This window comes from Aotus nancymaae, unplaced genomic scaffold, assembly GCF_030222135.1.
Source record: "Aotus nancymaae isolate 86718 unplaced genomic scaffold, 86718_ANA_hifiasm-v0.15.2.pri h1tg000036l, whole genome shotgun sequence".
Classification (NCBI taxonomy): Eukaryota; Metazoa; Chordata; class Mammalia; order Primates; family Aotidae; genus Aotus; species Aotus nancymaae.
In genome coordinates, this window is record NW_026988450.1 from 47085492 (window position 1) to 47103095 (window position 17604).

The following is a 17604-nucleotide window of genomic DNA, read 5'->3' on the forward strand; positions in this document are numbered from 1 at the left end:
CAGCTGTAATCTGGCCTCTGTGACCTGAGTCTATGCATTTATCTATCTTTTATCCCCACATAATAGTAGTTTGAGTTGGGTTTCTGTCACTTACTAATAAAAGAAGACTCAATATTAAAAGTAGAACAAAAGTGACTTATAAATGAGCTGGAGAAAACAATAAGTGTAAGAGCAGAAATAATGATAAAGATATAGAAAGGATCAACAAAGCCAAAAAGTGGTTCTTTAAAAAGTTGATAAACTTCTGGCAAAGACTTATAAAGAAAAAAAAGAAGCCCAAATAAATCATATCAGAGATAAAAAGGGGTCACAGATATAGCAGAGATTAAAAAGATGTCTACAAGTGTGAAAATTTACATGCAAATTCTGCAACACTGTAAATGACCAAAACTGCGGAAGACTGGTAAGTTTAAATAAGGCTTCATGTAATAGTTGGCTAAAACTGTTGAAAAAAATAAACGGTATAAAAGTGTATGAAGTCAAAAGTGGGCTTTGGGAAATGAAATAGTTGGAGATTTTAACTTTACCCCCGCCTTTAGGCAATATGTTTTAATGTATAAACTGTTAAGAAATAAATGAACAAAGTCGCACCAAAGGAAATCTGCATGTCTATTTTATTTCTGTTAGAAAAATATTATCTATATAACATTTTGGTCCACTTTCTTCTCCTTGACCTCAAATTTAAACACTTTAATTTTACTCAGGAAAAGAAGAATCACATACCTGACATGAGAATTAAATCGTTCACATCATTAGTTTGAATTAGATATGTTCTTGATTATTTCTCAGGAATAATAAGTCTTCTTTCCTGCCTGTTATTTCTCTTTTATTTATTGAGTAACTATGTAATGAGTATCTCTTTCCTGTATTCAGGAATACAGGTGCACACAGGTGTAATTTAAAACAGTAACTGGATTCCTTCTCTAATCTTCAGTTCATGTTCAACTCTCCCTATTATATGGTATTTCCATAATAACATCAGATATTTTCATCAAATTCACACTGTCATCAATATTGTGAAAATTAAAATGTTAATTAAGATGTTATATCAATTGTAAAAATTAAAATGTTAAAAATTCCAGACTACACAGCACTGCGCCCACTTATAGTGATGCTGTTGCCAGAGGTCCTTGGACAGCTACTGCTTCAATTTCAATTCGGGCACCCTGTGAGGAAAATGAAACAATTTGTTGTAATCATTTTGTACAAATTGCAAGCTCTATAATACCTATGAAAAACATACAACTACAGCAATATAATTTTTTTTTTTTTTTTGACATGGAGTCTCGCTCTGTCAGCCAGGCTGGAGTGCAATGGCATGATTTCAGCTCACTACAACCTCCACCTCCTGGGTTCAAGCAATTCTCCTGCCTCAGCTTCCAGAGCAGCTGGGATTATAGGCACCCACCACCACACCCAGCTAATTTTTGTATTTTTAGTAGAGATGGGGTTTCACCATGTTGGTAAGGATGGTCTCCATCTCTTGACTTCGTGTTCTTCCCGCTTCAGCCTCCCAAAGTGCCAGGATTACAGGAGTGAGCTACCACGCCTGGCAATGTAACATTTTTAACATTAAACTTTTCAAAGAAGGAAAGGAGAAGGAAATATTCACCAAGAACCTATAATGGACCAGGTAACCATGCTAGGCATATCATACATAGTTTTAGCGCCTATGATTCTCACAGCAGCCCTATTAGAGAGATGTTTTCCCCTCAATTCACAGAGTGATATGCTGAAGTGCAGAAGGAATAATTAACTCATCCCAAGTCATAGGCGAGACAGCAGAAGTTGACCCCTTGTCTTGTGATTCCAAGTTAGAGCTCTTTCTACTATACCCAGTATCTTAATAGGTTTGATAATGATCATTCCAAGTAACAGTTAATTAAAGCAATACAAATGACACTCTTAGGAAATAAATTTTCTTTAGTAGAAACTGCAAGTGGGAGTCAGTAAGAGCTGCTTTTTTATATGCAGGAATATTGTGCTGCTAAGCTTAGAGTTAGAGTACCAAAATCAAAGCAGTGAGAAATATGTGTGCCCCTGGTTTACAGATTATTTTTCTAGTGGAAGGTTTCCATTTTTAATTATACAACAGCCAGGTGAAATTTTTACTGCAGAAGTCACAAACAAACCTGGCTCAAATTTATAGTCCTCTAAGTAACATTACAACAACACAGCTGCTATTCTGATTCTATGTTCATGTGTTGTCTTAAAAGGTTTCTTAATTTTTTTTCATGCATGTAATATGGGGTATTTCCTTTCAGACTTTAAGTCTTGGGAAGCAGGGTCTATTTCTTTCTCTTTCTTTTTTTTTTTTTTTTTTGAGACAAGGTCCCACTGTTACTCAGGCTGGAGCACAGTGGCTCGATTATAGCTCATTGCAACCTTCAAGTGTTACTCCCACCTCAGCCTCCCAAGTAGCTGGGAGTTCAGGTGTCCGCCACCATGCCTGGCTAAATGATAATTTTTTTTGTAGAGATGGCAGTCTCACTATGTTGCCCAGGCTGGTCTGGAACTCCTGGTCTCAAGTGATCCTCCTGTGTTTGCTTCTCAAAGCACTGGGATTACAGGGGTAAGCCGCCTGGCCCAGGCTACTTTTTTTAAGTTTCCTTTCACAGTGCTTAGTTTACTTATAGTCAGAAAACACCGTAGAAATTGAAAACCGTGTACATTAGTTATTTAAAGTATACTTACTTTGGGCAAAGCAGCAACTTGGTAAGCAGCTCTAGCAGGAAAATTACTCTTGAAATCTGAATTTAGAAGAATTTCAGTTTTTAACAGAAGAGTTGAAAAAAGATCAAGTGAAAAATTTTATTTTAATTTTCAGATATTGTGTTGTCACACTCTACAATTAAGAATCTGGCAAGTGCTTGATATACTAGTCAGTTCTTAGATATAAGCAACATTTTATTTTTATTTTTATTTTTGAGATAGAGTCTCACTCTGTCACCCAGGCTGGAATGAAGTGGTGTGATCTCGGCTCACTGCAACCTCTGTCTCCCAGGTTTAAGCGATTCTCCTGCCTCAGCCTCCCGAGTAGCTGGGATTACAGGCATGTACCACCACGCCCATCTCATTTTTGCATTTTTAGTAGAGACGGGATTTTGCCATATTGGCCAGATTGGTCTCAACCTCCTGATGTCAAGTGATCTACCCACCTTAGCCTCCCAAAGTGCTGGGATTACAGGTGTGAGCCACTGAGCCCAGCCTTAAGCAACATTTTAAAAAAAGAGGCTCATCAGATTTGTTTGATAAAACATTTGTTTGATAAAACATTTTGCCATATGATTCCTGTGATAGTTAATACTTTTCTAAATGTCTTAGCTTTCTGGCAAAGAAAATGAAATACTCTAACATTTTGATCTTGTGTGATGTGAATGGGGTTTTGTTTTTAAAGTGATATTTATAAGCTATTTATCTAAATAGGGAACAACTGCCCATCTCCCGCAATTTTGGCAAGTACTTCCTCTGCCAACTTTGGCCTTTTCTAGTCATTTCTTCAGGAGAGGATAAATAATAATGCATTTTCCTTTTTTTTTTTGAGACAGAGTTTCACTCGTTGCCCAGGCTGGAGTGCAATGGCGCGATCTCGGCTCACTGCAACTTCCACCTCCCAGGTTCAAGCGATTCTCCTGCCTCAGCCTCCCAAGTAACTAGGACTACAAGCACCCACCGCCATGCCCAGCTAATTTTTTGTATTTTTAGTAGCCTCAGCCTCCCAAGTAACTAGGACTACAAGCACCCACCGCCATGCCCAGCTAATTTTTTGTATTTTTAGTAGAGATGGGGTTTCTCCATGTTGGTCAGGCTGGTCTCGAACTCCTGACCTCAGGTGATCCACCAGCCTCGGCCTCCCAAAGTGCTGGGATTACAGATGTGACCACTGCTCCCAGCTGATGCTTTTTCCATGTTATACCTTTGTCTCATCTCACTAGGTGGTAGGAACACTGATTTTCCCCACTATGGCATTAATGTTACTAATAGCTAACATTTGCTCAGTGCTTCTAACACACCAGCTTCTGTTCTAAGTGCTTTACATGTTGTACTTACTCATTTAATCATTCCAACAACCCTCTAAGGTAGGAATATATTATCTCCATTTTGCATATGAGAAAACCAAGGCATAGAAATATTAAGTAACTAACTAATGAGTCTGAGAGAGCCAGAATAAAGATGGTGGCCGGACCATATAGCAATAGTAAATAAAACCTATGCATAAAAGATTTTTAGGAGAGTTTAAAAAGCCTGAGAAGGGTTTAATGAAATTAAGCTTTTGAAAAATCAATATGTAGTGCTTCAGTACATTGTTTTAGGGAATGCAATAGAGATGTCTTAGAACTTTTTCATGGGGATATACAACACATTTCCAATCAAGTTATTCATTATTTTAGGACAAGATCTAGAACCATTTCTTTAGCATCTCCTACCACTCTTAATTCATAATTGACATTCATTAATATGAACAGACTTATTTCTTTTTAAAAATGGAAAACAGGAATAAAACCAAATTACTTACACTGTTTGTAGATTTCATTGACAGTATTGAAGTCATTTATGTCAGCCAGAAGAACAGTTGTTTTCACCACTAGAAGATAGAAACATTGTCATTAGGTTTAGTTATTTGGTCTGATCCAAAACATTACTTAGAAAAAGAGTATATGATTCTGAGACCGTCTTGATTAAAATGGGACTGAAATGGGACCAAATAAGTGAAGTAGAACAGTTGCTATTCAAAACAGCTTGAAATAGCAACAAAGATATGGCACAGCATATTACTGGATGCCATATACTTTTCAAAAAGACCAAAGAACTATCAAACAGAAATGTGAAATAAGATCAAATTGCTCACCATTAGTGAAGTCACAGCTTGCAGCTTTCAGAATTTCACTCATGTTTTTAAGGGCCTGTGAACCGAGCCAAGAAAGGCCCAAGTCACTGATGTTAGATTTAAAACTTCAGTTAAATTCAATTAATCATCTTTTACTAATACTTTCTTAAATAGCTTATGTTGCAGAAAAATCCTCCCTACTCTTGTTAGGAAGCTTACAAGTGAATTATTTCTTGGCTTTCCTTTCATAGAATGAGTCTTTCTGAAATACAATGAAAAGGTTGTCTCCTTTTGTGCTTAAAAAGATTGGGTTAGCCCAGGCGAGGTGGCTCATGCCTGTAGTCCCAGCACTTTGGGAGACCGAGATGGGTGGATCATGAGGTCAGGAGTTCGAGACCAGCCTGTCCAACATGGTGAAACTCTGTCTCTACTAAAAATACAAAAATTAGCTGAGTGTGGTGGTGGGTGCCTGTAATCCCAGCTACTTGGGAGGCTGAGGCATGAGAATCGCTTGAACCCAGGAGGCGGAAGGTGCAGTGAGCTGACACCACACCACCGCACTCCAGCCTGGTGACAGAGCGAGACCTTGTCTCAACAATAACAACAAAAAAGATTGGGTTAAAGTCCCTTCTTCAGTGATAAATGTGTTAATTGTTCAACCAATGTCCACCGAAATAATTTCTGGAGTTCTTCACTCGATATTGCTTCAAGGATAAGTATGAGCTAGTAAGCATTAAAACATGTTTTCTTTTAAAGCAATATTTGACTTTAAAGAGTTCTTTTTCCTTTTTCTCAAAAAACAGTAAATTAACTGACACACTAGCTTCTGGAAGAACACTTATTTTATCTTTATCTGTTTTTGGGTTCATTCTTCCTTCCCATTTTGCTGGTTACAATGTAATATTTGATTATATTCTTGTGTCTTTTAAAATAATCTTCTAAATAGGTAATATTTGGACATGGCAACAAAAAAATTCAAAAGCTATTAAAAAAGCATATACAGTGTACAAATGTCTCTCACCCTTCTCTCCCTCTGCCCAGTTTCCCTCCTCAGAGGTAACCACTGTTTCTAACTGATTGTATATCCTTCTAGGTACAGTCAGTGCTTGTGCTGCACACTTTTAAACACACAAACAAGCACACATGGTGGTATACTGTGCATGTTATTCTGCATCTTGGTTTTATTTTACCATGGAACAATTAGAGATCTTTCCACATTAATTTAGTTGTATTGATCTAGCATGATTTATTCAACCAGTTCTTTATGAGTGACCATTTAGGTTTTTAAAAATCTTTGAGCATTATATGACTCAGTAAATGGATTAAATTATAGTTTATTGTTTTATTTTATTTTTTGAGATGGTGTCTTGCTTTCTCACCCAGGCTGGAGTGCCAGCTACAGTGGCACGATCTCGGCTCACTGCAATCTCCGCCTCCCAGGTTTAAGCCATTCTCCTGCCTCAGCCTCCTGAGTAGCTGGGACTACAGGCACATGCCACTGCACCCGATTAATTTCTTTTTTCTTTCTTTTATTTATTTATTTTTTTGAGACGGGGTCTCGCTCTGTCGCCCAGGCTGGAGTGCAATGGTGTGCTCTTGGCTCACTGCACTTCCACCTTCTGAGTTCAAATGATTCTCATGCCTTAGCCTCGGCTGGGACTATAGGCACGTGCCACCACACCCAGGTAATCTTTGTATTTTCAGTAGAGACGGGGTTTTGCCATGTTGGCCAGGCTGGTCGCGAACTCCTGACCTCAGGTGATCTGCTCGCCTTGGCCTCCCAAAGTGCTGGGATTATGGGTGTGAGCTACCGTGCCTGGTCTCCCCGGCTAATATTTGTATTTTTAGTAGAGACGGGGTTTCACCATATTGACCAGGCCAGTCTTGAATTCCTGACCCCAAGTGATACACCAGTTTCGGCTTCCCAGAGTGTTGGGATTACAGGTGTGAGCCACCATGCCTGGCCTAAATGATGCTTTAATTGTATTTATTGGATTAGAATTATATTCCCCATGCTTATTTTTAAAAAAGTTTACTGTTTACATTTTACTTCTGTGGTGGTAGTTTTTTTTTTGAAGTGGGGCAGGTAAGTGGCCCCGAAAAGAAATTTCCCAATCCATGTGGAAGTGGCAACATGTCATCTGATGTTAATGGTTCAGGTTAAAGTCACCTTAGTGATAAGGAGATAGAATCTCTTTTTTGGTTGTTAGATGATTCACGATCCATCAAATTTCCGACTCTTAGATCAAAAACTATGTTAAATCAAGCAGCAAGTAGCTTAAAAAACATTTATCTGTTAATCTCTATAAAATAAATCAGGCAAGTGGATTCTTAATACTCTTTGACATTAAAAAGGTAGAGGAAAGGGAACCTCAAATGTGAAAAATGACTTACTTGTTTAGCTTCTTCTGCCACCCCTCCTGACACAAGCTGGCCACTTGAAGGGTCCATGCCTATCTGTCCTGAAATGTAAACAGTCCTGTCGACTAACACAGCTTGGCTGCAATAAACAGAAAGCTAGTTTATTTATATAAGTATAAAATATGAAATTCAATGCTAGAAGACTTTTTTGATAGGACAGAGAAGTACAAATTGTAAAAAAAAAGAAAGATACATTGAACTTCATGGAAATTAAAAACTTTTGTTTATCAAAGATATCTTTAAGAAAATGAAAAGGAGTTGGATGCTGTAATCCTAGTGCTTTGGAAGGGTGAAGCAGGAGGGTCGCTTGGGGCCAGGAGTTTTAGACCAGCCTGGGCAACCACTCTGTCTCCACAAAAATAAAAAATAAAAAACAGCTGAGTGTGGTGATGCACATCTGTAGTCCCAGCTACTCAGGAGACTAGGGTGATTGAATTGCTTGACCCCAGGAGTTGGAGGCTGCAGTGAGCCATGACTCTACCACTGCATTCCAGCCTCAGTGGTACTGGGAAACAGAGAGAGACCCCCCAAAAAATGTGTGGGGTCAAGTCATAGATTGGGAGAAAAATATTTGCAAAACATACACCTAATAAAGGACCTGTATCCAGAATATACGAAGAACTCCTTTAAGTCAATAATGTGAAGACAACCCAATAAAAATGAGTAAATAATACTTCACAAAAGAAAATATACAAAGAGAATACATTACATTTTCTCAACATGATTAGTCATCAGAGAAATGCAAAGCAAAACCACACACAATAAGACATCACTGATAAAACAAACATTGGCAATGATGTGGAGCAACCCTCATACATTGTTGGTAGGAATAAGAAATGGTACAGCCACTTTAGAAATAGTTTGGCAGTTTCTTTAAAAATTTAAACATATACTTAACATACAACCCAGCAAACTCCTCTTCTTTTAGAGACAGGCTCTTGCTTTGTCACCCAGGCTGGAGTGCAGTGGTAGGATGTTGGCTCACTGGAGCCTTGACCTCCCAGGCCCAAGCGATCCTCCCATCTCAGCCTCCTAAGTAGCTGGGACTGCAGGTGTACACCACCATGCCTGGCTAATTTTTAATTTATTTTTATTTTTTGTAGAGATAAGGTCTTGCTATATTGCCTAGGCTGGTCTCAAATTCCTGGACTCAAGTGATCCTCCTGCTTTGGCCTCCCAAAGTGCTCGGATTACAGGCTTGAGCCTCAACCCAGTAATTTCTTTCCTTGGCGACTATCCAAGAGAAATGAAAACATATGTCCAAAGATTTTATGTGAATTTTCAGAATAGCATTATTTATAGCAAAAAAGCAAGACACTTACACACATGCACCCATTGATAGAGCCAACAAATGACTATATATTGTCTTATTTCACTTAAATGAAATCTTAGAAACGACAATAGCAGCAGATGATTAATTGTTGTTGTCTTGGGCAAGGGGTGACCATAAATGAGTACAAGGGAATTTTTTTACTGAGACAGAGTCTTGCTCTGTCATCCAGGCTGGAGTGCAGTGGCACGATCTTGGCTCACCACAACCTCCTCCTCCCACTTCAAGCAATTATCCTGCCTCAGCCTCCCGAGTGGCTGGACTACAGGCATGCACCACTATGCCTGGCTAATTTTTGTATTTTTTTTCAGTAGAGACGGGATTTCACCATGTTGGCCAGGCTGGTCTTGAACTCCTGACCTCATGATCCTCCCATCTTGGCCTCCCAAAGTGCTGAGATTACAGATGTGAGCCACTGTGCCTGGCTATGGTACAAGGGAATTTTTTGGGAGTGATAGAAATGTTCTAAAATTTGACTATGATAGTGAATGCATGATTCTATACATTTACCAAAACTCATGGAACACTACACTTAATTAAAATAGGTAACTGGTTTTTTTTTTTTTTTTTAAGAGACAGAGTCTCACTCTGTTGCCCAGGCTGGAGTACAGTGGCTTGATCTCGGCTCACTGCAATCTCCACCTCCTGGGTTCAAACAATTCTCCTGTCTCAGCTTCCCAAGAAGCTAGGATTATAGGCGTGGGCCACTACACCCAGCTAATTTTTGTATTTTTAGTAGAGATGGGGTTTTGCTGTGTTAGGCTGGTCTTGAACTCCTCACCTCAGGTGATCCACCTGCCTCAGCCTCTCAAAGTGCTGGGACTACAGGCATGGGTCACCTCACCTGGCCATTAAAATTAGTCACTTTTCTTTTTCTTTCTTTTTTTTTTTTTTTGAGATAGAGCCTCGCTCTGTCGCCAGGCTGGAATGCAGTGGCTCGATCTTGGCTCACTGCAACCTCCGCCTCCCAGGTTTAAGCGATTCTCCTGCCTCAGCCTCCTGAATAGCTGGGATTACAGGTGTCTATCACCATACCCAGCTAATTTTTGCATTTTTAATAGAGAGAGGGTTTCACCCTGTTGGCCAGGATAGTCTCGATCTCCTGACCTCGTGATCCACCCACCTCAGCCTCCCAAAGTGCTGAGATTACAGGTGAGAGCCACTGTGCCTGGCCTTAAAATTGGTAACTGTTATAAGTAACTTACACCTCAATATAGCTGTAAAACAAACAAACAAAAAATGCAATGCCAAGAGCACTTTTAAAAAAAATAAGTAGTCATCCTCAGACAAGATTAGTCACTGCTTATTGAGAGATCAATTAAGAACACACTTTTGAGGGTACACTTCTGATATGGCTTGGCTGTGTCCTTGCCCAAACTTCACCTCAACTTGTAGTACTCATAATCTCCACATGTTGAGAGTGGGACCTGGTGGGAGGTGACTGGACCTTGTGGCAGTTCCCCCCGTGCTGTTTTCATGATAGTGAATGAGTTCTCACACGATCTGATGGTTTTATAAGTGTTTGACAGTTCCTCCTACACATGCACACTCTCTCTTGCCTGCCACCATGTATGATGTGCCTCTTCCTCTTCCTCTTCTGCCATGATTGTATGTTTCTTGAGGCCTCCCCAGCCATGTGGAACAGTGAGTCAATTAAACCTTTTTTCTTTATAAATACTTGAGTTGTATCTCTATAGCAATGTGAAAATGAACTATTACAACTTCATTCCTGCAAAGTGCTCACTACTGTAACTGACTTTTTTTTGTCATGAGGATGCTAAATTTCAGAAGTAGGATAAAATCACAGGAAAAAGAATATAATACATTGATACCTGAAGAAAAGCCAAACAATTCAACTTTTTATAGGAATCATACTAATTTTGGGATGAAGAAAGCCTTTTTTTTTTTTTTTTTGAGACGGAGTTTCGCTCTTGTTACCCAGGCTGGAGTGCAATGGTGCGATCTCGCCTCACCGCAACCTCCGCCTCCTGGGTTCAGGCAGTTCTCCTGCCTCAGCCTCCTGAGTAGCTGGGATTACAGGCACGCGCCACCATACCCAGCTAATTTTTTGTATTAGTAGGGACGGGGTTTCACCATGTTGACCAGGATGGTCTTGATCTCTTGACCTCGTGATCCACCCGCCTCGGCCTCCCAAAGTGCTGGGATTACAGGCTTGAGCCACCGTTTTTTGTTTTTTTAAAGATGTTGAAGAGAGAAGCCTTAATGTAATTTTAATTTAGAAGTGAAACATGGTAGGGCATGGTGGCTCATGCCTGTAATCCCAGCGCTTTGGGAGGCTGAGGCGGATGGATCACTTGAGGCCAGGAGTTCAAGGCCAGCCTGGCCAACATGGTGAAACTCTGTTTCTACTAAAAAACACAAAAATTAGCCAGGTGTGGTGGTGCACACCTGTAATCCTAGCTAGTTGGGAGGCTGAGGCATGAGAATCACTTGAATCTGGGAGGTGGAGGTTGCAGTGAGTCAGGATTGTACCACTGTACTCCAGCCTGGGAGACAGAGCAAGACTCTGTCTCAAAAAAAAAAAAAAAAAAAAAAAGAAATTTGTTTTAAAATTTCCATGCTTATTTATAAATTTAAGATAGTCTCATTTTAATCATCTTCTTTTAGTTTCCTATTCTTCCATTTTCCAACATGCTCCAAACTTTCCTCTTATTTCATGACGTTTTCCCTGGTCTTCTTGACCATATATATTTTTTCCCTTTATAATTTATTTTTCATTAGGAGTTCATATGGTTCAAAAATCCAGAAAATTTACAAAGAATTGCAGTGAAAAGTCTTTATTCCATTCTTGTTCCCCATTTGCTCAGTTCCCAGCCGAGAACCATTGTTCTTTATGTAGTCATCCCGTTTTTTCAATGAACACACGATCAAAACAAATATATACTCTCTCTTCTTTTACATAAAGTATAGTATATTAAACATTCTTGTACACTTCGTTTTTTTCGCTCAACAGTATATCATGAAGATATTTCCGTAAGTTTATGTAGAGTGCTTCCTCTTTTTTTTTTTTTTTTTTTGAGATGGTGTCTCGCTCTGTAGCCCAGGCTGGTGTACAGTGGAGCAATCTTGGCTCACTGCAACCTCTGCCTCCCAGGTCCTGGTTCAAGCAATTCTCCTGCCTCAGCCTCTTGAGTAGCTGGGATTACAGGCACACGCCACCATGCCCAGCTAATTTTTGTATGTTTAGTAGAGACGGGGTTTCACCATGTTGGTCAGGCTGGTCTTGAATTCCTGACCTTGTGATCCACCCGCCTCGGCCTCCCAAAGTGCTGGGATTACAGGCGTGAGCCACTGTGCCTGGCTGCTTCCTCATATTTTTTTTAACAGCTACCTATATTTCACAATATGGATGTACTTTATTTAATTAGTCACCATTGCTTCCAATATTTTGTTATAAATAAAACTACAGTAAATACACACACACACACACATACACACACACACACACACACACACACACATACACTTTCCCTAAGTAACTAAGCTTTCCTTTTCTCTGGATCCCAGGGGTGCTCTGGTTGTGTCTTTCTTATACTATGTACAGGATCCTGCCTCGTGTTGTAACTCGTCCTGATATTATCCTGTCTCCCAAGGTATCTTAGACTCTAAACTCCTTGAGGTAGGGGCAATGTCTTACCACGTCTCTGTAGCTGTGTAGGGTGTAGGTGATTCCTTGCATACAGTAGGCACACTATAAGTACTTGCTGATGTTTTGCTCTTTAATTACTTTGTAGTATAAATAATTTTGGTTGTCAATAAATCTCTTTTTAGCAGGACTTGTCCACTTACAGCGAATGCCTTAGAGCGCTAAGGAGGTATGTTTACACTTGGTAACATGATTCAGAAAATCTAGAAAGTCTTGTCAACTATCTGGCTTTCACACTGGTCCACAAATAGATAACTACTGAGTTTGTTAATTTGTAATCTTTTCTCAGGTTAAATAATACCATCAGTGACACTGTTTCTATTAACTGTCCTGTTTCTATTAACTATCCTGTGTCCTGTGTAATTAGGACAGCCCTAGGTCCTGTGCAAAGTACCTTCAGCTTTCCCCATATCTGAAACACACTTTAAGACCATATGCATTATTATTTATCAGAAACTTCATGATAGTACAAAGAAACTCTGTTATTTTCAGAATATAAAAAGTAAGCTCTGGAGCTGAGACCATCTGAGCTATATAAGTTATCTCGTGTAGATCTAAAGAGGTTTGTTTATAAGAATAATTGGCTAGTTGTCATCTTCTGAGCATAAGAATCCTACTATTCACAGACAAGTGATAGTAGGATTCTTTAATTTAAAGAATTTTAAAATTTAAAAGTGCATTGTTCTACTTTGAGATTAAAGGGTAATCACACTTTCAAAAGCATTCTAATAATTCTCACATTATAATCTATGCTGCATGGGCTACCACTTCAAAAATTTATAACTATGAGGACGGTGTGCAAAATGAGTAATGCAAAGCAATGCACTGTTGAAAGAGTTCAAGGTTCTGTCTGGAAGTATTCCTAAAATGTGCTGAGCTAATTGGCTAATTAGTTACAACACCCCATCGATCCAATGCCAGGGACTGAAAGTTCCACACATTTGAATTCTCCCTGGAGATGACCCAGGATTTTCAAAAAGTGGACTCACTACACACTCCATGCACAGAAACTCTTGTTTCCAAAAGGTTTCTAAAACATGTCCAATTAACTTTATCAGAATATAAGTAGTTAGTTGGAGTCAGTTTTTTCTTAAACATTAAAATAAGCACCATTTCTAGTCACTTAGTGCACAAGAGGCACAATGTTCTGCAAGTCTCCACACCAGGAAGTTGGTTGATGGCTTTTTTCTTGTTATACTGGCACATTCATATGATGGCTCCCCTCTTTTTCGCTTTCAGCTTTATAAAGACAGTTGACTCCTACCCACCTTCAAGTCAGCCAGAAACATTACTGTTATGCTTTCTTTCTTGAACAAGTCCATGGAGTATTTCTAAAGAGGTCAAGGAAGGGGTATGCTCTTTAGCAGGCTCCAGAACAAAGTGTCTCTTATATCACTTTGATTTGTTTGTGTCCCTCTTGTTCAGAAGTAAAAGTGTTTTTCTAAATGCTACCACTGTGTGATTGAGGGAAAGATATTAGGATAGAAGGAGAAAAAAGATTACAGATTTTTACTTACAAGGTCCCGTAACTATTCTCACTTTCTTTACCTCCAAATTTCTATCAGAATTCTCTTCTTAAAAGATCTGATCATGTTCCACCCTGCTTAAAAACATTTAGCCTGGGCAACATGGCAAAATCCCAGCTCTACAAAAAATGCAAAAATTATCCAGGCGTGGTGGCTTGAGCTTGTATTCCCAGCTACTTGGGAAGCTGAGGTGGGAGGATGGCTTGAGCCAGGGAGGCTGAGGCAGCACTGAGCAGCGATCCCAGCTCTAGCCTGGGTGACAGAGCGAGACACTGTCTCAACACACACACACACAAACACATACAACCACAACAAAAAAACACATTTGATTGTTCTACATTATATATAAAATAAAGTTTATATTCTTCCATTTAGTATTGGAATCCACTACAACCTGTACCCTGCTAAAATCTAATTTGTATTGGTCACTTTTGTTTAATTCCCAAAATAATCTTATCAAGTGGTATTATTTATGCCCACTTAGAAGACAAAGAAGCACACTAAGAAAGGTTAAGTCATGCTGCAAGGTCATATAATTAAAAAGAGGCAAAACAAGAATTCAAATCCAAAGTCCAACTCTTAATCAGCATTTCTCAAAGGAGTCAGTCATACACAGTGAAATACAGTAAGAAAATTGTCCAATTTTTGTTTTTCAATCTACATAAGGGACAACAAACTAAATGATTAAGACTAGGCTCTAGAACCCATTTCTAAATTCAAATTTTGTTATATCACTTTTTAGTGGTGTAACTTTTGGCAAATTATTTAATTTGCACACATCAGTTTCTTCATCTGAAAAATGGGGACTATAATATAACCATGCACATAAATCACTTAGAACAGTGCCTGGTGCTGACTGGGTGTGGTGGCTGACACCTGTAATCCCAGCACTTTGGGAGGCCAAGGTGGGTGGATCACTATAGGTTAGGAGTTCAGCACCAGCCTGGCCAATGCGGTGAAACCTTGTCTCTATTAAAAATACAAAAATTAGCTGGGCATGGTGGCACATGTTTGTAATCCCAGCTACTTGGGAGGCTGAGACATGAGAATCGCTCGAATCTGTGAGGTTGTGGGGTGTAGGTTGCAGTGAGCCGAGATTGTGCCACTGCACTCTAGCCTGGGCAAGAGTGAGACTCAGTCTCAAAAAAAAACCCAACCAAACAAACAAACAAAACCCAGTGCTGAGTAAGCAACAGTAAATGTTAGCAATGATGACTCTGCCCCATCTGATCACATTAAGGAGAAAAAAATTATCATTTTTAGAAAACAAATTTAAAAATCACTTAAAAATTTTTAATTAAACATTTTTAAAAATAGAGATGGGGTCTCACTATGTTGTCCCAGCTGGTCTTGAACTCCTGGACTCAAGCAATCCTCTTTACCTTGGTCTCCCAAAGTGTTGTGATTACAGGTGTGAGCCACATTACTCAGCCAAAGAAGCATCACTCTTAACAAAGAGAGAGCTGGCCTCAGGTTTTGAGCCAAATGCAATATCCAGCTAAAATTTAATAACACCTTTTTTAAAATTGAGTTTATTATTTACTGTTACTTTCTATTGAATTGTTTTTTATTTAGTGTAAAGTTTCCTTTTTAAATTAACTTGTTAAATAAAATGAAGTAAGCCATCTCAAAGAAATAGGTTAAGTAAATTATAAGTGATAGATTTGGCAAACAAACAAACAAAAAGACGTAGAATTATGAAATTCTTGAATTTCATAATTCAAACTTGAATTATGAAAACTTTCTCCCCCAAATCTTTATACCATGCATCCTTCTACCTCCATGTCCTCACTCAAGCGATTCCCTCCACCTGACTTCCACCTCCATGCCCTTCACTCAATGACTTCCTGTTGAAATCCTTAACAAATTAATTTAAAAATCAAACTTTACAACACTACTATAAATGACAAAACCAATTTTCAAAACCAAAGGACTCTCTCTCACAAGGAAGCTTCCTAAATCTCCTTTTTCCTCTTCCACCTCAAGTTAAAATGAATGTGTCTTTTTTCTCCTTTACTCCATACCCCACTTGCCCTCTCACTCCCGTTGCATTTTATTTCCAAGTTTTCTATAATAATTCCTGTTCTGGCCAGGTGCAGTGGCTCACACCTGTAATCCCAGCACTTTGGGAGGCCAAGGCAGGAGGATTACCAGGTCAGGAGATTGAGACCATCCTGGTCAACATGGTGAAACCTCATCTTTTTTAAAAATAATAATAATAATTCCTGTTCTGTCACATCTCAGTGCCTTTTCTCACAGCAGTAGGTTTAAAGGAGGGAGCTAGGGCTTGACTTCAAATCAAACTGTCACTTATAGACTCTCTGACCTTGACTTGGAGCTTGAGTTTTCTTTTTGTAAAATGGGGATGGGACTTAAGAGAAGGTGGTTGTCATGGTGTCTGGCATAGAGCATGCACTAAATTAAAATGTCCATTTTTCTTTTCCCCATATATATGAATGTTTTTCACACTGGGTTGCCTTTATACATTTTTATACTCCTAAGTGCTTGGCATATAGTAGGCATTCAGTGCACTTTAGTGAAGAATTAAAAATAAACACAAAAATTATCTTAGAAAAAGAAAGTCTCTAATAATACATACGATAAGATCCAATAGTTTTAAAGCTGAGACATTTTAAGAAAACGAAGTTTAAAAATAAAATTAACCTTTCCATTTAAAAACACTTCTGACAAGTAGAAACAAAAGCACACAGGGTAGACTTTCTGGCCAGTATACATATATTTAGCTAGAGCATGTTGGCACAAGCTTAGAAAATAATCTTTGCTATGATTTGTATTTATCAGTGGGAAATAAGACTGGGCAGTGAATTGACAAACATTACAATGCATTTCCACATGTTGCAGAAACCAGTGGCTTGGGTAGATGTGCAGGGATTTGCTAAGCATTTCTGTTAAAAGAACTCAGCTCTCCACAGAAGAGACAACTATACATCTGTTGATGAGGTTCTTTCCAATTGAGAAAGGGTTAGACCAAGTATGAAGCTAATGAAAGAAGTCGGTCACAAAGGACCGCATATTTTATGATTCAATTTATAGTAAATGTCCACAACAAGCAAATCCCTGAAGAAGAAAGTAGATTGTTAGGGGCCAGGCGGGAGAGGAGAATGGGGAGTGAATGCTAATGGGGATGGGATTTATTTTTGGGGTGATGAAAATGTTCTGAAGAAAGTAGTGATGGCTGCATAACTCTGAGTATGGTCAAAACCTCTGAATTGTACATGTTAAAAGGGGTGAATTTTATGGTACGTGAATTATATCTCAATAAAGCTGTTAACAAGAAAACAAAAACGACCCTCTGCCCCAAACAAAACGCAGGGTCTGAAGACTTCTAACCAGGGACAGCTTTCTGGCAGGCTGGGGCTTCGCTGCGTGGCAGCCCCAGCCAGAACGAGCAAAGTCCCTTGGAGCGCAGGCTCGCAGGTACCACCGTGGCTCCCAACTCGCTGTGGGTCTTCGGGTGCGTTGCCCGCTTTCCGGGCTCTGTTTCCTCGCGTGTTCGCAGGGGCTCCGACTCGGAGTGGCCCCAATCCCAAATCCCCGAACCCGCACGCCCCGGGTCCGTCACTGCTCCCACCAGCCACGTTACCTGTAGGGTCCAATGGCCCCTGGGGCTTTCGCGGTGCTGATCACCGTTCTGATCAAGGACGACATGGCTAATTCCTCCTGCGGCCCTTTCTTCTTGAGGAGAAGAAGCCCCCGCACTACCCCTGCTCGCTTCTCACTGGACTGACCAACCCTAGCAGCGCCTCTGTCCCAAAGCGCCCGCAGGGACGGGCTCGCGTGGCATTCTGGGAACTGTAGTCTTGGCACCGCT

The 17604-nt window shown here is 39.6% G+C and overlaps 1 protein-coding gene across 1 annotated transcript; it reads right to left on the reverse strand.

Annotated features, from left to right (window-relative positions):
• Nucleotides 1–596: 596 nt before the first annotated feature.
• On the reverse strand, nucleotides 597–17542 carry RIDA (reactive intermediate imine deaminase A homolog). The gene is made up of 6 exons (XM_012455807.2): nucleotides 17377–17542; nucleotides 7223–7328; nucleotides 4850–4904; nucleotides 4517–4585; nucleotides 2695–2750; nucleotides 597–1166 (listed from the first exon to the last, which is right to left on the reverse strand). Exons 1-6 carry the CDS (start codon nucleotides 17439–17441, stop codon nucleotides 1104–1106), a joined length of 414 nt encoding a protein of 137 aa, XP_012311230.2. The 5' UTR covers nucleotides 17442–17542; the 3' UTR covers nucleotides 597–1103.
• Nucleotides 17543–17604: the final 62 nt, after the last annotated feature.